The sequence below is a fragment of the Ovis aries genome, chromosome 1, assembly GCF_016772045.2.
Source record: "Ovis aries strain OAR_USU_Benz2616 breed Rambouillet chromosome 1, ARS-UI_Ramb_v3.0, whole genome shotgun sequence".
Classification (NCBI taxonomy): Eukaryota; Metazoa; Chordata; class Mammalia; order Artiodactyla; family Bovidae; genus Ovis; species Ovis aries.
In genome coordinates, this window is record NC_056054.1 from 85,137,144 (window position 1) to 85,163,727 (window position 26,584).

Genomic DNA, 26,584 nt, shown 5'->3' on the forward strand with positions numbered 1-26,584 from the left:
TTCAACGTATTCAACAAAGAAGCTGCACAGAGTCACACATAGAGGAAATTTTCTGATGATGCAGGAAAATAATAGATCACAAATGTCCCCTTTAACTAGTGAATGAATTATGTCCCACAAAAGGAAAGAGTCCTGCCTGGGTTCCCTTGGCAAAGTCAGTGGTAGGACTCAGGCCCCACCTTACCTATTTTCTCTTTGTCCAGCACTCTGAATTCCACTTAAATGTCTTCTCCATTTGGTTTCCTATTCTGTTTCTAGGATGATTAATATGGTCTCCAACTTAATTCTCAGAATCTTTAAGCCTTCTATACTATTCATCATCAACATTTTCCTCAGATCCCTTACCTTTCCTCCAAATTATTAAAAAAATTACTAAAGCATAAATTAATTATTTGGCATTTAACCTCTAAACACCTTTATGAAATCTGGTTTATTGGCAATTTTTTTACATAAATGTGAATTCTCACTTTCCAAATGAATTTTAAAACCAATGGCAAACAGTCTACTAACAAACAACTAAAATTAATATTTGACTATTTCCCCAATGAGTCAGATATTCAGACTGTCGACCTATCTAGCATATTCAAAATGGCCAGCTAGCCATATTTTAAATTAAACATAAGCCCACAGGATTTAGCCTTTGTGAGCTTTGCACGTTTAGATTTATGTCAATATCAAGAGTCAATATAAACCTAATACTAAAACACTCAATCTCTTATGTTGAAATTTTATAAAACCAAAGATTCTCTTAAAGCAGCAATAACCTTTTAGAATCATTTTTTAAACCCCAAATAAACTTAATCTAAGGGGAGTTTCACTATAATTGAATAAGGACTTGCAAGTTGGACTGTGCAACACATTAAACAATTAAACAAGCAAGAAGTTTAATTAAATTTCTAATTCACTTTGGGTTTTGCTCTATCCTGCAATTATAAGGTTTCATACTCGTATCAAGTGTTCAGGAGTCAGGAGCCCTGCTCCAAGTATATCTGCAGTGTCAGTGGTGAGCAGTGTATTAATGCCAAACAGACAGTAGGATAGTGGGTCCCTGTGCTGATACCCCTGAAGGCTGGTTAAGTCTTCTCCTCTACCCTAGGTCCACAGGTCCCTACACAGGGGACCGGCACCTTTTCATGACACAGATATTGGAGAAAGATATAGACTCACCCTATTTATGAAAAAGGAACCTATAGATGAAAGGCTTACCTTGGAAGAAAAATCACCAGGAATTAAAGGACCTGGGGTCTAGTCTAGTTCCTCTATTTGCTATTCCTGTGGTTTGGGGCAAGCTCCTCTACAGGCAAAGTTACTCCAAATGGATACAAAGTCTAAAGCCACCCAGTACACAGATACTAACGGGGAAAAAATCTGTTAACTGCTCTCTGTAAAACTGCTGAGGTGGCCACCTCATGCGAAGAGTTGAGTCATTGGAAAAGACTTTGATGCTGGGAGGGATTGGGGGCAGGAGGAGAAGGGGACGACAGAGGATGAGATGGCTGGATGGCATCACTGACTCGATGGATGTGAATCTGAGTGAACTCCGGGAGTTGGTGATGGACAGGGAGGCCTGGCGTGCTGCGATTCATGGGGTCGCAAAGAGCTGGACACGACTGAGCAACTGAACTGAACTGAAGTGAAAGGAATGGGTACTGTTCCTGACCTTGTGCCTCCAAATATAGGGCTCTTTATTACACTGCCCTAAAAAAAACCCTTTGCAAAGAGAGTCTCATATATGTGTATTACATGTTGTACATAAATATGTATATGGAGAAATGTGCATAGGAGGAAATCACAGAACATCCCCAAATCAGCTGCACTGAAAGAACAGCTTAGCACAGAACTACTTATCAGTTTGTACAAGTCTAATGCCACAAGCAAAAGGAAGGCTTAGCTATATAACCCGATAAAAAAGTGTCTGAAAAACAAGATACACCAATGTAAGACTAGGGTTCAAATACAGAATCATCATTGTCACCAGGCATCATTTTAATCTTGATACCTCCTATCTTGAAGAGGCTAGAATAGTTTCTAATTCATCATTTCTGGTTTCCATGGTAAGTGGAAAATCTATTAGGTTGTTCTGTAGTGTTTCTTCTAATAAATCTAAACCCTGCAAAACAGTGAAGTTTTTTCCTCAATCTGAAAGATGTTTAGGTCATGAATATTGGAAAATGCAATTCAAATCCCTATCACAATTAAACCGCCAGGAATAGTTTTGCCTTAGTAAACTACATATGACCTCAGGTCTATTTTGTTATGTATGAAACAGTATTTTCAAGCTATCTAGTTTTTAAAATGCACTGACAGCAACAGCTTTAATTTAAAATGCCAGTGTTCAATATGTCAGAACTCAAATATTCTCTGAGAAGGAGCTTTAATTCACATATATTATTAATGCACTATCAGAGAACAGATCCCTGAGTTGATTCTGACCAATGAGTCATTAGTCAAAGACTACATAAAGCAAATTTGGTGCATGATAGTAGATGAGAGAATTTTATTTCTTGTTGCTCTTACTATCCAAGGAGAAAAGAAATGAGGAAAGATATAGGAATTCTGCAATTGAAGGTTGGGAGATAGAAAAACTGAGTTTAATAAAACATCAGGTTTATTCTGAACTAGCCACTGGGTGAGAAACTCTTTGGAGAAAAGAATGGAAGAAAGCAGGTCCTTGGACATGGACCTGGTGGGCTCAAAGGAGTATGACCGGATCTTGGCCTCCATCACAAGCCTGTGGCTCAGGCAGGTTACTCTTTAGTTTCCTTACTTATACAGAGATAACTGCTCCTCTCATGAGTTTTGGGAAGATTTATGAGGCAAATACCAAAACCATAGCATTGTGCTTGGAATAGAATGTTAATGTCAGCAAACGTTAATTCTCTTCTGGAATTGACGCAAAGAAAGGCTGAAAGAATAATAAATAAGTACAGAACTTTTTGTTTACTATAACAAAACTTTATTAAATAATACAGTATTATTTTTATGAATTTTAAAATTTAGAAGGCTCATTACTTTAGAGCATTGGTGACTTTTGAAATTATTTTCCTTTTCTCAAAGGGCTGGATGCTTTGTACAGACAGTGACGTTGCATAAAAATGCAGATAGGACTAAACAATTAAACTAAACCCACCGACCACTAGAATAATCACTTCTGAGGCAGATAATCTGAGCTCCCGAATTTCAGTGCTTTCTTAGAGAAAGATGTTTAGAAGAAAGCCCATTATTCTAATAAGCAATAGACAGGTCAAACACAGGATTCAGATAACTTCAAATCTGGCTCTCCCCAGGAAGAAAAACCTATTCAATGTTAGTCCAAAGTTTATCCTGAAGGAGAAAAATGGCAGTGTTTTCACACTGCGTTCATACCTCCAGTGACTTATGTAATTCATAGCCAGTGTTACCTGAGTACCAGACAGACACACACACACACACATATTGATTTAGAACTCAACTTAATCCACCCTGATAACTGGCCAGAATTTAGGCTCAGACCATGAGCCTTCTCCTTCCCAATTCCTTTACATCTAAAAAGGTGATTTAAACTTTGAGACTACAATCACATTATTTACATTATTTTTAAACACCATCGAATAGAATAAAGACTCTGTCTAAATTTACTAGGCTCAATCCTATAATATGGTGACCAAAAATCTTGCTATTAATTAACCTGTAAATCAAAACAATTTATTATATTCTAAGGAAATTCTTTGAAGCCCAAATCATCCTTACTAACTGCTAATAATATTCAATGTTGTTTTTTATTTGATTCTGCCAATTCTTATCTAATGGCATCAGTAGAAAGTAAGTAAAAAGCAATTGAGTTCTAAATCATATTTTTCATCGAGTGCATGAATATACTACACAAGGATACCTCTTGCCTATAAAACAAACTGATGAAAACTGTCATCTTTGGAGAACACCAGTAGGCAGAGAAAAAAATGGCACCCCACTCCAGTACTCTTGCCTGGAAAATCCCATGGATGGAGGAGCCTGGTGGGCTGCGGTCCATGGGGTCGCTAATAGTCGGACACAACTGAGTGACTTCACTTCACTTTCACGTTTCACTTTCATGCATTGGAGAAGGAAATGGCAACCCACTCCAGTGTTCTTGCCTGGAGAATCCCAGGGGCGGGGGAGCCTGGTGGGCTGATGTCTATGGGGTCGCACAGAGTCGGACACGACTGAAGCGACTCAGCAGCAGCAGCAGCAGCAGCAGGTATTCTTGTTATAAAAGAGACAGCATGGTGCAGGGGGAAAGCTCTGGACTGAGATTCAAGACCAGTCTCTGCCACTTACTAACTGAAAAAAACCACACAAAATACTTAATCTCTTCTCTATTTTCTGTCTCTATTTTAAAGATAATACCTTCCTGGCTATCTTACAAAACTCCTTAAGGATCAAATGAGGTATTATCCAAAACACTTTGGGAACTATAGAGCACCATATAAGAGTAAAGAATTATCCCTCTGTGCTACCAGACTCTAAATGGCCTAACATGAAGGTATTAAAACCTGAAATCTTCCTTATAATACTCAGTTAAAAAAAAAAAAAAACTGCCAAGCATAATTCAATCAGAAGTCCCCAAACTGATTTCTAAACACCTCGAAAATTAAAATTGTCTCATTTACCTTTTTGTGGGCGTATTAGCAGCTAGTGTCATACCTTTCTCATAATATTAGACTGAAATTAAACATTAGATTCAGGGTATCCCAGGGAGTGCTAGTGGTAAAAAAAAAAACCTGCCTGCCAATGCAGGAGACATAAGAGACGTGGGTTTGATCCCTGAGTTGGGAAGATCCCCTGGAGGAGGGCATGGCAACCTGCTCCAGTATTCTTCCTTGGAGAATCCTATGGACACAGGAGCCTGGTGGGCTCCAGCCCATAGAGTCACAAAGAGCCGGACACGATTGAAATGACTTAGCATGCACACAAACATTGAATTTACCCACACCTTTACCTGATCAGATTAGCATTCTAACTAGTGAAATAACTTCCCCAAATTAAGTTTCTTTTCATTTATTCAAAGGGAAAGTATATTTAAAACATAGACTTGGTGAACAGACATATCTCAATTCGTTATAAAAAAAGAAGTCTCTATAGTCAAATGAAGATAGAACAAATATTTCTACAGGTAGTAAGTTCCTCATCACAATCAGAAAAGTTGTAGGAAAGGCTGAGGTGTAGGAATAAAGGAACATTAAACACCTCTTCAGAGTGTTTATGAGTTCATAAAATGTTATGTTTTTTTAAGATCATGACTATTACAAACTGGTATTTAGGATAAATGGGAGAAAAATCACCCTGAACAAATTATTTTTTCTAAATTATGTACCAGTGGTAAATGGTATTCTTCCTAATTATTTTAAGCAAAAAATGCACATACTTAACCTACAACAGCTTACTCTTCCTAAATTAAAAGGAAAAATCTTCAGTTGCAAATGCCTTCTTACATCCCCAGAGGGCCAATAAGTCTTTCAAAATTTGCCTGAGAGCATCACATGGACTGGATTTTTCTATGTTCAAATGTCTAATTTCATTCTTCTCACATCAAAATAATGTGTATAAACTCTTTCATGTACCTTGCAATTTATCACTGCTTTGCATCGACGTTATAATGCTGACTTGAAAATAAAAACTTTGCTAGAATAAAAACTCAACGAGAGAAAAGAGTTTGTCTTACTCATCATTATATTCTTGGTGCCTAGAATAGTTTCTGGGCATGTATGGGATGCTCAGTAAATACACGAGAGAAATGAATGAATACAGATATATAGTATTCAGCCTCATTCAGTAATTGTTTCAAGTATGACTCTCTCTCCGACTAGACCGCTATTGCTTACTATTCCACGAAGAGGGAAACTGAAGTTTCTCTCACGGCTCTCACTGTGAGGATGGCCAGCCTTCAGCGGCAACTTATTCTGCATTATGTAGTCCCAGGAAATAATGCCTATGATCTAACAGTCTCTTATCAAGAAATATCTGAAAAGTAGCAGAGGATCTTCCGGACCCAGGGATTGAACCCGGGTCTCCCGCTTCGCAGGTGGATTCTATACTGTCTGAGCCACCAGGGAAGCCCTCAAAAGTAGCATGTGTGACATTAACTGTACTATTAGGTTTAGACTTATAAATTAAAGCCTGCTTCCTATTACAGAATTCACTGATTATGGTCTTTGCTTAGAGGAAGCTATATACAAGCTGACTCATTACAACAAAGTTGCAAAAGAAACAATTCTTTGTGTTAATCTCTATCTAACCCAGACAGTCTGGAGACAGCAGTGACCATCAGAGCCAGTTAAACTCTCCGGCTTGCAGTGCTATTGTTCTCATATACAAAGAAGAAAACACACGCACACAATAGGTCAACGGCACCAACACACTAATTCAGCTTAATTTTATTTGCATTTAGTTTTAACCAGAGTAATGCTTATTTGTTGATGGAAATGTTGGCATCTATCCTTCATTCTTCCTTCTGCCTGTGGCTTCTCCTTCCTTATAAGCATGCTCAGGAATGCCAGAAAAATGTCAAATAAGCATTAAATATAAGCAGAGAAAAAGGAGACAGGTTGGTCTCCATGAGGTAATAACAGAACAAGAATACTATTTAATATTTACTAATGCTTTGTCATGCATGAAATGCCTTTGCATGTTTCTGGGTCCAACAGGCTACTGAAAGACTCCATTTTATGACAGCTGTGATTTTTCTGAGCACTGTCCCATGTCCTGCTTTCTTTTTATTGCTGTCAGGAAGCTGCAGTTTAGCTCCCTATACTGACTTAACTGCCAATTTTGAAAGGTTATAGACAATGCATTAGATTCAGCGAGAGCTGTGCTGCCTTCAACTTGGGAGATTAATGTGAATAGGTCAGTAGCAGGAGGCTCAGCACAGCCTGAGGACGATGGATCATGTCCGCGTGGGTTTCATATTCATAAACAAATTCTTCATATTAAAAACTGGTAACAAAAGCCTTTTAAGAAGAAAGAATAAAAGGTTGTTTTTAGAGTGAATAATTTCTCCAGAGACCAGAAAAGCATGTGAGTAGACAAATTTAGAGATGCTTTATAAGCTGATACTTTGGTAATTGTGCTTGTAAGGTCGTGTACGTGCTCAGCTGCTCAATCATGTCCGACTCTGCGACCCCCATGGACTGTGGCCGGCCAGGGTCCTCTGCCCATGGAATTTTCCAGGCAAGAATGCTAGAGTGGGTTGCCAGTTCCTCTTCCAGGGGATCTTCCTGACCCAGGGATCAAACCGGTGTCTCCTGTATTGGAAGGCAGATTCTTTACCACTGAGCCACCTGGGAAGTGCCATGCCTGTAGGGTTACCAGTTTCCAAATAGAGAGAGATGGGGTTTAAACACCAAGAAAATACCAAAGCAGGTGTTATCATAGTCAAATGTCACCCCTACACACAGCTCGCTCAGAGGGCTCACCCTTGGGTCACCTCTTGACACCACCACAGCCTGCCTTCACACTTCCTCATCTTCCTCAGTGAGCTCTCCAAAGAGGGAATTCTGGAATAAATAACAGGCACAAGTGGCACTCCTAGTAAGAAGAAAATACTCTAAGAGCACAAAGAATCATCACTGACTAGAAAACAATCCTTGCTGATGGGGTCGACTACTGAGCAAAGACCAGCTCACCTTGTTGCTGCTACTGGCCTAGATTCTTGGGATCTCACAGTCCTTTCCAATAAACCACATAATGCAGCTTAATGAAACCAGATACCTGAATTGCATTTTTTATATTCAACTGAACAGTACAATGCAAAAGGCAATGGCAACCCCCTCCAGTACTCTTGCCTGGCAAATCCCACGGTCAGAGGAGCATGGTGGGCTGCTGTCTATGGGGTTGCACAGAGTTGGACACGACTGAAGCAACTTAGCAGCAGCAGAACAGTACAAAATAATGCCAAATGTATATTAATAGAATTCATCCAGGTGTCCCTGTTCTGGTTTTGGTGGAGTAGAGAATATTTTGTAGCTAAACCGTCATGATGACCTAAACAAGAATTCGTTCTACTGAGAAAATCGTACTTCTACAAAAAGCCACTGTGTGGCACCAACACAGCGGAGATCTTTTGGTGGTAACACATACTCACTACACTCCCTAGGCCTAAATATCATCACCTCTGTGCTGTAAGACAAGGGTCACTAACTACAGCCCATGATTGTTCTTGCTGGAATATACCACACACATTCACTTATTTATTATCTATGGCTGTGTTGTTATTACACTAGTTACTATTACAGTGATGGAACTGAGGAGTCATGACAGATACCACATGGTCCAAAAAACTGAAGATATTTACTTTCTGGCCCCTGTTCCAAGAGATGAAATTCACAGTCTCAACAGACACTTATTTATATATTTAAGAAGAACCCAACAGACCTCTTAATGAAGAGAACAAAGACGAGGAGGGAGAGGAAAGGAAGGAGAGAGAGAATCAGTATTATATCCCAGTAATGTAGTAATGCTGGTGTAGTAGTGGTAGTCACAGTAGCAGCGGTTTGGACTTGCTATAGATTCTCCTCTTTAGCTTTGTGTAGATACTGGAGGAATCTTCAATGGACAAAAATATAAACAAAGTCAGTCTTTTGTATTTGCACAGTAGAATGTCAAATCTGCTGCCAAATCTTTGATATCTTAAACATGGGCCTCTCGTCAATCAACAACAAAGGCCACCTCTCTTGGGACACTCACCAGATCTCTTAAACCTGAACTGATGTGCAAAGTCCCCCAGTTTTCTTCCTCCAAACCCCACAATGGTTAGTGGAGGGCTCTCTCTGACCTGTAGCCACTCCTCACAGGAGAAGCAGTGAGGTCAGGCATCATGGTCCGTCATGGGGAGCAGTGTATGGTGGGGAGGGTCACACTCCAGGTGCCACTGAGAGGGTTAGAGAGACCAGGGAAATGGCAGAGGGGACAGGCATAAGAAGAGTCTCCCCTGTGATACCCATCAGGATCATGAAATGTACATGGTGACTGGACTTCAGGTGCAAAATGGAAAAGGAGTGAAGCCTCTCTTCTGAGTCTGACAGATGGAAAAAAAAAAATGTGCAGGTCACAGGAATCAGGAGTGGAGACAGAGAGAAATACAAGGAAGTGGCTGGCTTTGAGCACCTCAGATCTTAGAAATGGTTCAAATTCTATACCCCCTGTGTCTCCTAGAGGCAAGGAGGCCTCCAATAGCGTATGACTTGCATATTGCTCTGCAGTTTTTAGCAGAAGTATGGATCAGATCAATATTACTTGAAAGAATATAGGTGATATGAAAATCAGCCATTCTGCTTGGTTCTCTAAGTTCCATTCAAGCATCAATTCAGACTACCAAAAAGGCACATATCCAGAAGGACAAAAAAAAAACAGCCTGGAAGCATCAGGTTAGGTGTCTATACAACTGCCTTCAAAAAACAGCAACCTCATTTTTGAAGGCTTACTTAAGGAAAAAATGATATATGACATCAACTTCTAGAACTTCAAAAACTCTAATGCTGCTGGCAGAGAACATGTTTTTCAGTGTCTCTTACCTAAGAATCCACATTGGAATTATCATACTAGTAACATTAGAATTACCATACTAGAAAAGCTTTACCTTTACTAGGATGATAATTCTACTAGTCAATTCTACTAGTGAAGACTATTACAGTCTTTACCATACCAGTAAAAGTCTCTTTCCCTTGAGGACTGTTTAATATTTTGCCAGACAGTAAGAATTTCCTAATTCATTGAGTTTTTGTATTTTTTTTTAATTGCCTCTGTTCTCAGGAAACTTAGTAAAATTTCAGATTTACAATAAGAACTATGATTATCCACCATGTGCCCGGCATGATCATGGGTGAGAGTAACAGTGACAAGATCCCTGCCCTCTTGGTGTTTTTAGTCCACTAGAAGAACAGCCAGGAAACACACAGATTTAATAGTGATGCCATGAACCCAAGGGCCCAGGCAACTCAGCCTTGGGACATTAAATATAAACAAACCAAATTAGACCAATGGCAATTTCATTCTTTTCTTAACATTTCAAAGAATGCCAAAAGGACTATGATTCACAGTCTATGGAAATGCATTTCAAAAGTCCCTTTTCCCCTCACCAAAACCCTCAGACCCCATAACTATTCCAGAGCCTCACTCACCCAAAACCTAAAACTTTCCATTCCCAGACCCATGAAGCTTTCTTTTCCCCTTGTCCCAGCACTATCCATTGTAATTCAATTTAGCTTCTCTTCTAATAAGCAATAAAGAATCCTTACTCTTTAGGAGGAGAAAATATAGGCAAAATAGGGCAGGGAGCTAATAGACATCTTTAACAAGGAGGAGATTTCAGGTCTACAAATGCTACACTTAGATAGTTTTTGTCTGACCATGCAATTATGATTGTGAGAGAAGACTAGCGGGGGTAAGGTTACTCATTTAGCATAGTGGTCAGAAGAGATCTCTCTCACAAAGTGATATTTAAAGCCAAGATTGGTAGGATAAGAAGCAGCTACTCAAGGAGCTAGCGGAAAGACTATCCTGGTAAGGAAACCTCACGGTTGAATGCCTGAGGTCTGTGCATATTTTCCAAAAACTGAAACACACTCAATCTGGCTACAGGAAACAGGTGTGAGTTGTGGCTGAAGAGATGGGTAGTATAAAACACCATGCAGGGCCTTCTGAGATCCTGGTAAAAATTTTGATAATATACGAAGTGCCATAAATAGCTAATAATGCATCTTAAGTAGGGCAGGACACAGCAGATTACCCTGGAAGCTTCTTGAAAAAGGGACTGATAAGGAGCTGTCAGGGAATGCAGAAGCTAATCAGAGACATGGAAGGCTTAAACCAGGGAGGTAAGGGTGAAGATTAAAAGCAAGAGGTCAACTTTCATCTGCAGAGACTGGTGAGAAATTGACTACATGTAGAGGGGAAAGGCAAATCTTGACCTTCCATCTAATTATACATGAATAGATGGGATTGGGAGGAAGAGACTATTTGGATAGAAATATCAAGAGTTCGGTCTTGAAATTCAATCCATTATATATTAACTGAACATTATTGCATTTAGAAGCTACAGTAATTAAATTCAACTGCAATAGCTCTCTCAGTGCTATATGTCCAGGGCTTCCAACGGTGTCTGGCAACAAGGCAAAGTGCTCGATAAATATTTGGAGAATAAATGCAATTTCCTTTGATAATTACCCCTCTGGTATTCAGAATATCTGAGCAATACCTTTAGATTAAAACTAATTATATGGGATAAAATATAATTTTCTACTTAAAATGTGAAAAACATATGCACTGCTTTCATAATCAAACTCCAAAAAGTGAATTTCAAGAAAATGTTCTTGTTTAGTGGAGCCAGAATTTGAGGAAATGCTTTGAAACACTGTTCTGTGTGACCTCTGATTATTTAAATTTTTCTTTTTAATTCCATGGCATGTGTGCTTTTTATGGTGAGTGACCTCAAATTCCTTCTGGAAGTAAATGGGGAATAAATTAGAAGGACACACTGTGGCTCAGATTAAACTCGACTGGTGGAGTTTCATGGATGGAGTTTCATCCCTGCTCCCACCCCACACAGGAGAATGCTGCCTTTCAGGGGTTCATCCTGGGAAATGAAACTTGGGGCTGTCCCCCACAGATGACAATGAAGCCTTGTCCCAGAGCCTCTCCCCAGCTCCGGAATTTCCATACACCCTCTTCCTTCATTTCTCCTCACTCCCATTAGTCTTAACATTTAACAGATACCTACCGTGGGCCCATCTATTAGCAGACATTACTGGTCCCTATGTTATTTTTCCTTAGATGAGCCACGTGGCACTGTGACTGGCATATGGCACACAGTGAAGAAATCTTAGATAGTAGGGTGATCATGTCATATGCATCTTCCAGGGGGCCTTCCTTATTCAAGGGAGTAAACATAAATTGCTAGAATTTCAAAAATTGGGTCAAGTCAGAAGAAATTGCAGGCAAAAGGACCTTTCCGTTCCCTTCAATTAAATATTACAGAGGCTGGTTCAGAATCTACCACTTGCTACCATATGCAATGCATTTTCCCTCATTCTACTTTTTCTTTCTTTAACTCTTCCTTTTAAAAGTCTTCTTATTCTATTATTGAATTCTTTTATATCATATTTTACCCAACTTGGACTTATTTCTGGAACATGTAAGGACACTGTGGGATCCTCCGATTCCTAGTCACAGTGGGAAAAAAAAAAAAAAAAAGAAAAAAAGAAAGAAACCTGGCTCCAGTTTTAGATAACAGGATTTGAGTCTGGGTGCTTATTTTAGCACTTCCTGGATAAAGAAAATGCTGTGAACTAAGATCCTGAACCCTATTGTAAATGATATAGCATTGAACTTGTACAAATGTGCTGAAATATTCCAGCAATTGCTCGTTCCCTGAGCTAAAAAATGAGTATGACAGGGTTTATTAATGTAAATCTAACAGGAGAAAACATTAAAAATATCTGATTTAAGGGATTTGGGGAAAACATGTCCAGAGCTTCCTAACACCTTGTATTTATCTGTTTACTTTTTTATGGCTGTGCCAGGTCTTCGTCACTGTGCACGGTCTCCCTCTAGTTGCAGCGCACAGGCTTTGCACTGCAGCGGCTGCTCCTATGCTGCAGCACAGCCTCTAGAGCACTGGGCTCAGTAGCTGCAGTGCACCGGCTTAGCTGCCCCACGGCACGTGGGGTCTGCCTGGACCAAGGATCGAATCAGTGGCCTCTGTATTGGCAGGTGGATTCTTTACCAGTGCATCACCAAGCAAGTGCAGCTTTCTAACAATATTTTTAACATGGCTATGGGCAGTGTTCACATCTGCACTTACTGACATTATTGGGAAAACTAGCTTAAGCTAATAAATACATTTGCCATCCTAATGCACACATAACTAAGTGGAACTGTGTGAGAGAGTGACAGCCCTTTTGGAAATAAGAATAAATAAGGTGTATCAATCAGGCTTCTAAAGATCTAAATGGATTTTTCAGAGTGGGATCCCAAGAACTATAGCTCTCGAACATTATTTGATTCAAAAACTGCTTCACCACTCTCAAGAGCAATCGGCCCTGCTACCACATCTCACAGGAGAAAAAAAGAAAAAAAAATTCCTTCTTCCTGCCCTATCCAAGTGGGTCACTGCTGCTTTTCTCTCTGTGAAGTCTTTCTTCCGGAGATTTGCCAAGTTCTGCTGTGGTCCACTGCGAATTTTAAATGTTGGATGTGGCTATGGCCAAAGAAGGTCAGAAAATCTGACTTCTGAGTGGGCTTGGGGGAGTGCTAGGGAAAAGACAGATGCTGTGATTTAGGTCAGCTCTGGGGAGATGATTTCTGTTTACCAGATACTGTTTATTGGTGTTCGTGCTTTTCTATGATCCTTTTTAATATTCTAAATTAAGAGCAGTATTTTAAACTCCCTAAAGGTGATTTGCAATTTTTTAAAATAAAAATGATCCAATCATCCTATAAACAGCAGAGCTGCCATCTTCTGTAAATAGAACTGGCAAGCATTTCATCAGTCTTAAAATATCACCTCCTTTGATTTCCTGCAACCCCCCCACCAACGCCTCCCTCCCCCAAGTTCCTTAAAACAACACTCCAGAATGCTGTAGGGGGACTTACAGGACCCCCGTTAATGCCAAGATACTTGAAGAAATGGTCTGTGTCAAGACACAAGGCTTGCTGTTTATCATGTATTATCAAGAAGGCTGCAGGACTTCTTAGTTTTCTTTTTTTCTCCATGGCTTACAGAATAAGAGTACTAGAACTTTAGATAATGGGTAAAATAGAAAAATTTGAGCCATAAGCAAAATTTTAAGCCCAGACTTACCTAGATTATTCTACGTTTCTGACTGAGCACAAGACAAGCAAGACCTGTTTTACAAAGCTGGGAGCAGGGCTTTCCTGCATAACAAGCTTCAATAGAGAAGGGGGGAAATAAAATAATGGGCCATCTGATGCTCGAATAAAATCCTAATTTTATTTTGCTTAATTTTAATTCACATGCCATATGCGGCATAATCTCTGCTTAAGGAAGCCCTCAACTTTGAGCAATTTTCAAGAAAAGGTATCATCTGCATGGGCAGCCAGGGATACTCTGGAAAGAAAATAGTCATGATGGATGTTTAATTACATTGCTGAGGTGCTTAGATGACGCTCACAGTAAAGACTTCCACCCAGCTTTCCTGTGTGTGATGCAGCCATCTTGCTTGTGGTAAAACAATTTCAGTTCAGTTCAGTTCAGTTCAGTTCAGTTTAGTCGCTCAGTTGTGTCCGACTCTTTGTGACCCCATGAATTGCAGCACACCAGGCCTCCCTGTCCATCAACAACTCCCGGAGTTCACTCAGACTCACGTCCATCAAGTCGGTGGTGCCATCCAGCCATCTCATCCTCTGTCGTCCCCTTCTCCTCCTGCCCCCAATCCCTCCCAGCATCAGAGTCTTTTCCAATGAGTCAACTCTTCGCATGAGGTGGCCAAAGTACTGGAGTTTCAGCTTTAGCATCATTCCTTCCAAAGAAATCCCAGGGCTGATCTCCTTCAGAATGGACTGGTTGGATCTCCTTGCAGTCCAAGGGACTCTCAAGAGTCTTCTCCCACACCACAGTTCAAAAGCATCAGTTCTTCGGCACTCAGCCTTCTTCACAGTCCAACTCTCACACCCATACATGACCACTGGAAAAACCATAGCCTTGACTAGACGGACCTTTGTTGGCAAAGCAATGTCTTTGCTTTTCAATATGCTATTTAGGTTGGTCATAACTTTTCTTCCAAGGAGTAACTCCAAATCCTTCCTGCATGTATACACCTTTAAGGCAGGGACTGAGAGTCGCCTACAAGTACCCACTTCTCCTTACTTTCATAATTGGAGAAGCCTGGTTCATAGCCAAGCTTACTCCTGCCCAGAATGAAGACTGCGTTTTCCAGACTGCCTTGTCAGATACAGCCACATGACCAAGTTTTGGCCAGTATTATTTACCAAAAGTTTATGGTGCTTCTTCACAGGATCCTTGAAAGTGGGGATCACCTTTTGCTGCCTAGAATGTAGATTTTATAGCTGGAGCTCCAGCTATCTTAGACAACAAGGTTTGAACACTGAGGACAAAAGCCATGCAGACAATGGCAGAGCAGGAAGATCTGAGCCTGGCTTCCCGACAATACCCAGAGAGCCAGTATCCTACCCCTGTCCACCTACCCCAGATTCCCTTCCAGGAAGAAAAGAGATAAGCACCCGTCTTGTTGAGTCTCATGTATCCAGAGTTTAGCTGTCTGATTGATTTACAGCAAGTGAACAAAATATTAAGTGATACACCTATCAATACAGTCCAAGGAGTCTGCTGACTCTGGATAACAAATTTAACGTTTCTCCTCTGCAGAAATTCCTTCACTCATGTAAAGATTAAACAAGCAGAACCCATAAGAAAATACCAGCATAGCATCCTTCCCACAAGAGCAAAGGGGTGTTAAGGTCAACTCTGCCTTTGCACATAATCAGCAACCCCACATCCTGTCACCCCAGTTCCAACTGCTCAAGTCCAAATACTGCCTATCACTTGAAACCTCTCTAGAACAGCACACTTGGTTTATAATGTAGCCCACAGCTCATCAGAGAATGGGCGGAGGTCACCAACTACATCACTTGTGCTCCGAACCAGAGAGGTCCCTATACAATAGTCATTTTATGGATGCATGCAAATACTAAGATCTTTTAATTACTATAATCAATAACAATACATAAAAAAACTATAATAGTATACTGAAAGATGTATTCTGATATTGTAAGTCCCTAGGGATAAGAAATACAAAGCAATATTAAATAACAGTGATAACAACAGATAACGCTTGCTATTCATACCATATCCTGCTGTTGTACTATCTGGCCACCATACTGCTTGACACATAGTATCTGGAATTCAAAATATCATTATTCTTATTTTACAAAGGAGGAAACTGAGGCTCTGAGAGGTTAAATAAATTGGCTAAGACTATGCAGCCAGTTCCTGACAAGGGTTATTGCTGAACCCAGAATTGCCTATAAGGTTAAAATTATTTTAGCTGCACAATCTTATCTTTCAGAATTTTAGAGATAATAATCCAAGGAAAAGTTCTATTTTTCTCACTTAAGAACTGCAATAAAATATTCTAATCTTATCTCCATTTTATATCAATATAAGCATTTTCAAAAACAAAGCAAAGGAAAAAGCAAACAAAAAATCCAATAGAATTTGTCTGCAAAAGGTAAATTATGTTAGAATGCAAATGAAGCAAATCACAAAAGTGTTTTTCCTTAATTTCACCTTCTGCTACCAGTTTCAATTTCAGGGTGACCTATATGTTTCCATAACAAAAGTCATTATACACCTTTTAATCCATGAACCTCAAAACTGAAAGAAAACTCCTATAATGACATATTCTTGTATAATTACATCTCTGTATGCCATTCCCTTTGAAACAGGTCTGATTTATTTCCTACCTCTTTGTTGAGCCTCCACTTTAATAAAAGGAAAAATCACTGAGAGAAATTAGGCCCTGAAAGCATTCATTGAATATGTCAAGCAATTTACCCAGAATTCAAAAAAGAAATAAGTTAAAAACAAATAGGAGGAACAAACTAATCTGTTTAAAATGAGATTTTTGCATGTATGAATATGTGTGTGTGTGTGTATCTGGGGGTCTTTCTACTTAAAGATATATACAAAACATGGCAATTACATTAAAAGTTTATCAGTAGAATAATTAAAATCTTCAGAAGCTGCTGAAAGCTAAGGAATTAAAATACACACATGAGAAGAAAATCAAACAGAAGGCTGGAGCTCCCTCTTTCTTTTTTTTGAAGCAATTCACCGAGACATCTCTCCTAGGAGACCAAAGTCGTCTAGCTGACAGCCCAGTAGCACAGCGCTCACGCTCAGCGTTTCCACTCCTCTTACGCATGCTACAAACATGACAGTACGTTTATTGGCAGCTCACTGTTCATAAGAGACTTATGCAGTAGAAAAAAAGCACTTTTAAAAGGAGAAATACTCACAAAGCCATTTCAAACTGTTCCAGCCATTTTTTCTTTAAATCTTTTGTTTTGCAATAAAATTCTAACCCATTTTGTCCTTGGATATGGATGAGGTAGAAGCCATAAGACCACTGTTAAAATTAATATTCCTCAGGTTAATAGATATCATTCATTAGTAACATTGTGTTTTTCAAATCACTAAAATACCTCCATAATCATCCACAAAACCTCTCCTAACATTATCATCAAACTGTGAACGATCAAGATTATTGTAGTCAACTTATCTATAACAATTGCTATGCCAAGTGCATTTTGTTGCCATGTTCATCAAGGCATTAGAGAGGATCATACCACCTGTGGCACTGTCTAATTAGTTCTCAAAGAGGCTTGTCTCTAATTAATCTCTAGAAACAAAAAGACCTGGATCAATGAGCCACCTCTCACATTACTGTAGCTCAGTTGGTAAAGAATCCACCTGCAGTGCAGGAGACCCTGGTCGATTCCTGGGTCAGTAAGATTCCCTGGAGAAGGGATAGGCTACCCACTCCAACATTCTTGGGCTTCCCTTGTGACTCAACTGGTAAAGAATCCACCTGCAATGCGGGTGACCTGGATTCAATCCCTGGGTTGGGAAGATCCCCTGTGGTAAGGGAAAGGCTACCCACTCCAGTATTCTGGCCTGGAGAATTCCACAGACTGTATAGCCCATGGGGTCACTAAGAGTTGGACACGACCGAGTAACTTTCACTTTCACATTACTGTATTAGCATACGTTCCCTGAATAGTCAAAGTTATAAGTAAATTACAGTTGTTCATTTCCAAGAATTTACCTTTTTATTTTCTTTATCAGTTGTAGGATTGTTGGCTATTTTGTACTGCTGAAGATCTATTATTTCCTTCATTTCATAGTTATCACCTTTCCTTTTACATACAATCACTGCCAAATCAAATAAGAAGATATGCCTGAAAGAGAGCAAGCAAGAGAGATTGTTTTATTTAAACAGCTTGGAAGAACGTGTATTAATTCTTCCCAGGTAAAATTTGACTTATCCCGTGAGTTAAAGACAAAGATAGTGTTGCACACTGAAAGAATGAGCCGCGTGTCCTGGCACTGCCCTTTCCTAAATGAATAACCCTGCTGTACCTCAGTTTCCACAGGTAAAAACCAGGCAAAATCATAACAAGAATAACATGCACACTGCAGGGTTGCTGCCAGGAACAGATAAGTCATAAAGCACTGTTCATGAACCAGTACTTTTTTCTTCCAGTTTAAAAGATAAACACCCATGGGAAAATACTAATGACAACAATAGTGGTTAACGTCTACCCTTGCTACTAGGTGTGGGCTAGATTGCCTTGAGAAGCATTCATCCCTTCCACAAAGATGGCTCACTTAATTTAAATCCACAGGACCATCTCCTGAGGTAGGTATTATCGTCACCATCATTTTATCGAGGAGGAAGCTGAGGCTCGGAGAAGCTGGATAACTTTCTCAGGATCACACTGCTAGTGGCTGCAAAGCAGGACTCACTCTTGGGTCTACTCGTGGAACCTGTGCTTTGCCCTGGATGCTGCTCCTATGTTTTAAGGACAACTTGAAATACAAACTGAGTGGTGCATGACCTCAATGTGAGCTACAGAAATCATGGTTAAATCTACACCTTGATATTTCTCTTCTATCTTATTAAAAGCAATGTAATTGAGGGAGAAAATAAATCTTATAAATCCTATCATCCAATACCAACACTTGTATCTTTTTGAAAACTCTCAGTCAGTGATTAACACATATACATTGTGATAATGAGACATTCACACAGCCTTATTACTTGCATCACTTTCAAAAGACTATTTTCTGGGAGAGGCTAAAAGGATGTGTCTCTCCTGAGACCTACCTTTAGAGCCCGGGTGTCAAGGTGGATGCAAGAGTGATGCTGCCCCCTACTGGTTAACTTTCTATTCTCCTAAAGTTCCAGAAAATGGCCATTTCAACCAAATACATCACGTTAACAACCACATACATATAGATAATTAGGGACACCAGGCAAGCTGACTAATCTTTAAGGAATACACCTACATATTTCCCTCAAGAAAATCTCACTAAATGGCCCTTATTTGGACTTCATTCTTAAGACCCGTTGTATTACTCTTAGTTCTTTTATAATGCATACCAAAAAGTAAAATTAAACAATTGTGTTTTTATGGTATCTGTCTACTATTATTTTATTGCTACTCTCATTTTAATGTGTACTTTTCTACTCTAGCTGACATTCTAGATTTTTCTTTTCCTTCTGAAGAACTCAAACTTAGGGAAATCAACAGATACCAGAACAAAGAAGGGACTACCTAACATGTCCATAGAAATTAAAAAGCCATAGATTGGTCTCTTCCCTTATTTTTATTCATTTATTTCACTCCTTTATCCTAAAGGAAACATCCTTAAGATTTTCTCAATCTCCCGATACTAACAACTTGTTTTGAAAATAAGCACCGATCCTTCTCACCTTTCCTGTTTTGTATGTTTGTCTAGAGTGGTTATTCGAATTTCACCATCTCCCTGAGGTCGTCCAAAAAGCAAAACGGGTTGGTTCTAAAATAGGAAATGGACATGTCTCAGTTTTTCATAATCACATAAAGACAGAAATAAATATTAGCGAGGATATTTTCTAGGCACAACTTCCTTAGAGCAAATTTTATCATTTTACCTTTTTAGCACAGTTACTCTAAAAAGCTCAGGTCTGTATGATACACTTTCAAAAACAACCTGTCCGTGTTCATCCCAGCAGGCATACTGAAGACATTAATTAATTTTACTTACAACCCTAATAGAGAAGTTAGCTACCAAAAGAGAGAATTAACTGGAATAATGCAAATCACAAGAAAGTTACAACTGATACTTACTGAGCATCCACTATGTGCTAGCCACTGTAATAAGTACAGGACAGAATGATATAGACCCTGCCCTCCTGAAACATACTGCCCACGGGGTGACAAATATTCACCGAAATATATAGTCATAAACGTGTGATTGCATGAAGGAAGAGCAGAAGCAGCATGCGTAGCTGGAGGGCCTAATTTTGTCTAGGGAGTCAAGGACGGCTTCCTTGAGGCTAAGATATCAAAAAACGAAAAGTCCTGACTTAATGATTAAAAATAATAAGCCATTTCCCCAGAGGCAGACAATAAGAAGTGTTAAGCATTTATGAGCACCTGATCTACAAGGTGCTAAAGGATAAAAGAACTGATTCAAAATATCAGTAACATCAATGAGATTATATTCTAATAAAAAAGATAGGTAATTAAGTGTACAACTGTACAACAAAAAAGTATAAAGATTAATGTTTCCTATGAAAATTCCTTTTTTTTTTTTTTTTTGCCGAAACAGAAAATTCCATCTTAAAATTCACATGAAATCACAAAGGATCCTTAATAGGTAAAACAATCATAAAAAAGGTCAAAGTTAGGGTTTCATACTTCCTGATTTCAAAACTTATTACAAAACTATGGTAATCCAAACAGGGTGGAACTGGCATAAACACAGACATCTAAATCAATGTAATACAACAGAACGTCCAGAAATAAGGCCTCATATAAAGGTCAAATGATTTTTGACAAAAGTGCCAACAACCATTTGGTGGAGGACAGGAGAGCCTTTTCAACGAACAGTGCTGGGGACACTGGATATGCGCACGCAGAAGAATGAAGTCTGGCCCGTATACTGTTTTCAAAAACTAACTCAAAATGAATCAAAGAGCTAAAAATACAAGAAGAAAACACAGGGGAAAAGGTTTATGACGCTGGATTTAGTGATGGCTTCTTAGGACACCAGAAGCAGAGGCAACAAAAGGAAAGGGGGACTTCATCAAAATTTAGAATTTTGTGCAAATAACACTATTAACAAACCCACAGGATGGGAGAAAATATTTGCAAACAAAAGTGTGGTAAGTATTGATACTCAATAATTCATAAAGACAGAAGGTAGAATGGTGGTTGCCTGGGGCTGGGAGGCAGGCAGGGTGAAGAACTAGTGTACAGTTTAAAAGGGTAAATTTAATATTTTCACCACAATGAAAACAGCTATCTGGGCAATGTGCTATGGAATTATAAGGAAAAGGGGAAATGGCAGACTAGGGAGATAATCTTTTTTTTTTTTTAATTGGACATCGAAGAAATTTGATAGGAAATTATGAAAACAGATATTCTGGGCTTTGACAACATTATAATAAAGGCATAACTATAAAAATGTATGGCAGGGACTTCTCAGGCAGTCCAGTGGTTAAGACTCCACCCTTCCAATACAGGTGGGACAAGTTCAATCCCTGGTCAGGAACTATTAATAAGATCCCACGTGCCGTGTCACCAAACACACACACACAAAAGAAATGCAGACAAGAAACCAGGTGCAAATCAGAGACCTTACAATGCAGCAGGACAGCTGCAATGTAAAGTATGTGGGCAGTCATTAGCTGGATGAGTTTAGGAATACAGATTAAGGCCAGATCATCGAGGACCTTAAATATCCATGTGAAGGAATGTTGACTGAATCCTGAAGGTAACAAAATTCCGACAAGTTTGGGAAAGCAAGCGAATGGAGAAATCCACATTTTGGAAACACAGCTACGGGAAGAGGTAATTAGAGGCCACTGTGATTGGAAAGGTGGCAGATGGAGTCCTGAAAAGGGGAAAGGGCTGTATGTGTGGAAAGAAAGACACAGACCAAGGCTGTTTCAGAGAAAGAAGCAATAAAACTGCCCTACCAAGGAAAGTATCTTAAATCCACTCACTTATCTGTTTTCTCTACCCACAGCCTTAACCAGGCTTCCATCATATCTCTCCTGAAACCATCTCAACAACTTGCTGACTGGTCTGCCTGATGAAAGAGTTTTCCTGACACATAAATCAGACTGTGAAACCCTCTGGTAAGAGCCTCTCACTAGCTTCCTGCTGCAATCCCTCAGTGCCTTGTCCTCCAAGGCTGCGGGGTGCAGTTCTCCGGTCCTCCTCCGTCACTTCAGGGCCCATCCTTCTTCCTTTCACTCTCAATTTCCAGCCTCTCTTGTCTTGCAGCAGCTTCTTCTTTTTTGTAATCTTTAACTTTTTGGCTATGCCACACAGCATGTGGGGTCTTAGTTCCCCACCCCCTGTATTGAAGGACTGAACCCGCACCCCCTGTATTGGGAGCACAGAGCCTTAACCACTGGACCACGAGGAAAGTCTCCTGGCTCTTGCGCATTTCTGGGCATTTCACTTGCTATGGCTCCTGCCTGGAATCCTCTCTCTACAGACCTTCATGCCACTGGCTTCTTCTCATCCTTCATGCTCAAATGAGAAATGCCTCAGAAGGACTTTTACTGAGCATCTTATCTAAACTAGGACTCCCCTCACTAGCCTCTGTTGCAGCAATCTGTTCACAGCATTCATCTCAATAGAGCAGTTTTAAACTCTCTTTTTACTGTCTCTTCACCCATGAGATCATGTTGCTCATAGTTATAGCCCCAGCCCCAAGCAAAACAGCTGGCACACAGCAGTCACCCAGGAAATATACATAAAATGAATATATTAACAGGGCTCTACCATGAGTATGTATGGGGGTGAGGATAAGAAGAGAAAAAAATGGATCCAGTATTTAGAGTTGGGACTACTGGGAGCAGAGGTATCACAATGTGATTAGGGACAAATGATGGCAGAAGGTCCCTGGAAAGCAATGTGTCACAGATGCCACTGAACATTCATCCCTGTGGACTCTGTCAAACAGAAGTCAGAATAAAACCTAGAACAACAGAAGCTTGAAGGTAAACTATTTTTTCTTCAGAAACAACTCCTAGAATGTCCCCCAAGCTGTGGGTTAGAGAAGCTGGATGGAATGATAATTACATACCAAATTTTCTATAGATAGCTGAAACTGTTTAATTTCACGAAGGGTCTCATTATCTCTTTTCACTTCATTCACATATTGTGCCAAGTCCTAAAGAATAAAGAGAAGGGGAGAAAAAGAAGGCACGATAAGATCAGACAAGAGATGAGCACTGTTTGAAAAGAAACACATCATTAATTTCATTAGTAATAAAAGTTACCGCCATAACTTCTCAACGACAATGAAATGAAAGCCCAGTCAATCAAAGCTGCATCTCAAAAGCAATTTAAAACTGTCTGGAGTACAGCTGGGAAGACTGAAGGCTTGTCCTTTACCACACCCTTGAGAAGAGTGAAGATCAGACACTGAACAAACAAAATACGCTGCCACGCGGAACAACAAAAAGGAAACCAGGTCGGGAGCCTGTAGATTCCAAACGCTGACCTTGAGGGAGTCACACGTGTACTTGGGTTAGAATGAGGACAATCATGAAGGATTAGACAGGACAGAAAAGTCACTAAAAGTGAGACAATGAATCCAGCAGGGCTGTTGTCTGTAACCAATTAAGTGTCTTAGTTCCGGGGAGCATTTAGTCAGCGGTGCCAGGTCAATTTCAAAGAGTTAATAAAGGGGAAGGAAAGAAGAGGAGAGAAACCAGGGAGTGAGAAAATGAACGAAGATCACGAACAACGCTGGCCTTGCTTTTCCGTGTGCCTTTACCTATTTTGAAACACTTTTCTCATATTTGAGGAAACATTAGCTAATCTTTCCATACTGTAACCAGCTATTTTTATTATAGGTGCTCCAGATTTTTCCTGTTTTCTGGGTTCTTTTTCTTTTTTCCCCTACCCTCTTACATTCATCTGCAACAGCAGGAACAGAACTCAGACAAAAAGCAGTTCCTAACTTTGTTCTAAATGAAAGCCTGATTTTTCATAGAATATCTTTATAAGAAACTTCTTTAAAAAACTGGAAACTTGGTATCTTTCTTTAAATAATAATAAATAATTGTGTGCTGCTTCCTGGTATGGTATTCAAGTCAGCTAAACAGCAGAGCTAACACTGAGATTCGCACAGGGGCATGGGTAAGCATTATGCGTTGCTTTGAGTAGAGTCATGTTGGCACTTTGTCTCCAGAACAAATACTTGGGTATGTTTTAAGTTGGGGCAAATATTATTTCTTGCAAAGTCTAAGTTCAGCATAGCAGAGAAATTGGGGTTTTATGCATTGCCCAATATGTTCAAAATGTCTGCCTTTATCTACTTGTATCAAAAGTTCTTAATTTTCAGATTTACCAGAAATAGAAACCCAGATTGACCCACTTTACTGATGTACAGCATCCATGAAGATAAACCTGGCAGACATCCTCACTTGAGGAAAACAAGTCACACCAGTGTTCTAAAGTCATTAGCTGCTTGCATAAGTCAACAGTTTTCTATCAGTAGCCATAAAAAGAATGAAATAAAACCTTTCTATTTAATCGTTCCTGGTGGTTATGGAAGGGGACATGCTTTCATAAATAACAAAAGTTATTTTAATATACCTCTTGGTTTTAGTTTTTGTCCAATAATTAAATCCATGCAAGGATATCAATTTCAGTTAAAAATACCCAGCTCTCCCCACTAATAATAAAACTACATAAATACGTATAGATATTATAGTTTCTATTAGCATCTCATACATATGTATTAGCAGTTTGTAGTCACTGCTTTCCAGTAAGAATGAGAAATACAAACAACTTAATGATGCATTTCTCTTACCTTCATCGCATCAAGAGCCAGTTTCAGATTTGCCTTCTCCATAGGATCAGTGGTATGTTTGACCAGCTCCTATTCAGAAGATATGGTTTAGTACTACTTTCACCAAATTAAAACAAAAAGTAAAGAAAACATTTTACAAATAAACCATTTTATCATTATTTGTACTGTAAAGTGATAAATCTGATATAACCAGGTTCTGTTTGCGACCTTGTGAATTGCAGCACACCAGGCCTCCCTGTCCATCACCATCTCCTGGGGTTCACTCAAACTCACATCCATCGAGGCAGTGATGCCATCCAGCCATCTCATCCTCTGTCATCCCCTTCTCCTCCTGCCCCCAATCCCTCCCAGCATCAGAGTCTCTTCCAACGAGTCAACTCTTCGCATGAGGTGGCCAAAGTACTAGAGTTTCAGCTTCAGCATCATTCCTCCCAAAGAACACCCAGGGCTGATCTCCTTTAGAATGGACTGGTTGGATCTCCTTGCAGTCCAAGGGACTCTCAAGAGTCTTCTCCAACACCACAGTTCAAAAGCATCAATTCTTCGGCGCTCAGCTTTCTTCACAGTCCAACTCTCACATCCATACATGACCACTGGAAAAACCATAGCCTTGACTAGACAGACCTTAGTTGGCAAAGTAATGTCTCTGCTTTTGCATATGCTATCTAGGTTGGTCATAACTTTTCTTCCAAGAAGTAAGCGTCTTTTAATTTCATGGCTGCAGTCACCATCTGCAGTGATTTTGTTACTTGTTAGCTCATCTTAAATGTCAGCCTAGTCATCAGTCTTTCAACTTTCTTCTTTCTTTGTCTGCACCTTAGAAATCAGTTATTATTCCCTAGATTTTCACCTTCGTCTCCCTTATTCCTACTTTACATACTCTATGAATTCTATCACAACCACTGCCATAGCATCATCTACGACCTAGTGGGGAAGTTCACTCTCAAATGAATGTGCTCAGTCCAGAATTCACACCTGAGTTCCAGCCTCAAATGTCCTATTAAACAGTTCTACCTGATATCTCACAAGACCCTCAGGTCCAGCATGTCCAAATGTAATGAACCTTCACCCACATTCCTACTCTTGTTCCTGTTTATGTTTTACTGAATGATGGCACCTTTATCACTTAAGCCAAAACCTAACAGGTACCCCGACCCTTCCCTCTCTCTCTCACACAATATTCTGTTTATGCTAACTTTATCCTTCTCCTTGCAACCACCCCCACTGCCACTGCAGGCTTCTGTTTCATCTTCCACCTTGCAGTCTTTCCTCACTACTCTATTCACTACTGACTACTCTGTTATTTCCTCGCTAATCTAGTCACTCTACTGACATCAGAGTTGAATCTCTACATGTAAGTAAGATCCTGTTATTTGAACTTCTGGGAAACCCACAAAAGCTTCAGGCTGTCATCCATTCTTAATAGATGCCTCATGACATGAATTCTGTAAACCTCCCTCAACCTCTCTCTTCACTTCCATTCAAACAACCTGTGTCCTAGTTCCACTAAATTAATTGCAATTCTCAAAACACGTTCTAATATCTGATCCCATTAGGCATGGTGTTTTCTCTCTTCTAAAGCCCTTTCTCTCTAATCCACCTGTCAAACCATTATTCTTCCTTCAAAGCTCAAGAATAGCTCCTCTGTGAAGCTTTCTATGACAGAGACCTCTATTCAAGCCATAATTAACTAGGTCTTTATTTGTGCCACGTTTGTACCTTTGGCATACTTATCACACTGTATTGTATTTGGCAAATTACTTTTCCTTTTCCTTATCTAAACAGTGAGATTTGTCAGTGTGAGGAGGGCAGTTTTATATTGTTCAGAGTCTCACACTATAATGTGGAACATGGAAGCCATTCAGAAGTCTTTGCTGAATTCAAAACCACTAGTGTTTCTAGTAAACAGAACCTACAAACACCAAATCTGTTATGTATAATAAACTTGTTACAGTTATATTCATTTCTATTTTCACTCTTCTT

At 39.6% G+C, this 26,584-nt stretch overlaps 1 protein-coding gene across 13 annotated transcripts in view; it reads right to left on the minus strand.

Annotated features, from left to right (window-relative positions):
- The window catches only part of VAV3 (vav guanine nucleotide exchange factor 3), a 450,959-nt gene that overhangs the window by 211,234 nt on the left and 213,141 nt on the right, over positions 1–26,584 (minus strand). For 9 of the 13 annotated variants that reach the window (XM_060412226.1, XM_042251679.2, XM_060412224.1 and 6 more), the window contains 6 exons: positions 24,602–24,670; positions 22,865–22,951; positions 19,491–19,576; positions 17,820–17,952; positions 17,011–17,120; positions 7,431–7,511 (listed from right to left, as the gene is read on the minus strand). In XM_060412226.1, the coding sequence (XP_060268209.1) occupies positions 7,431–7,511; positions 17,011–17,120; positions 17,820–17,952; positions 19,491–19,576; positions 22,865–22,951; positions 24,602–24,670 (566 nt within the window). The remainder of the gene's footprint in view (positions 1–7,430; positions 7,512–17,010; positions 17,121–17,819; positions 17,953–19,490; positions 19,577–22,864; positions 22,952–24,601; positions 24,671–26,584) is intronic. The other 4 variants (XM_042251676.2, XM_060412236.1, XM_004002255.6 and 1 more) reach the window with 1 other exon arrangement.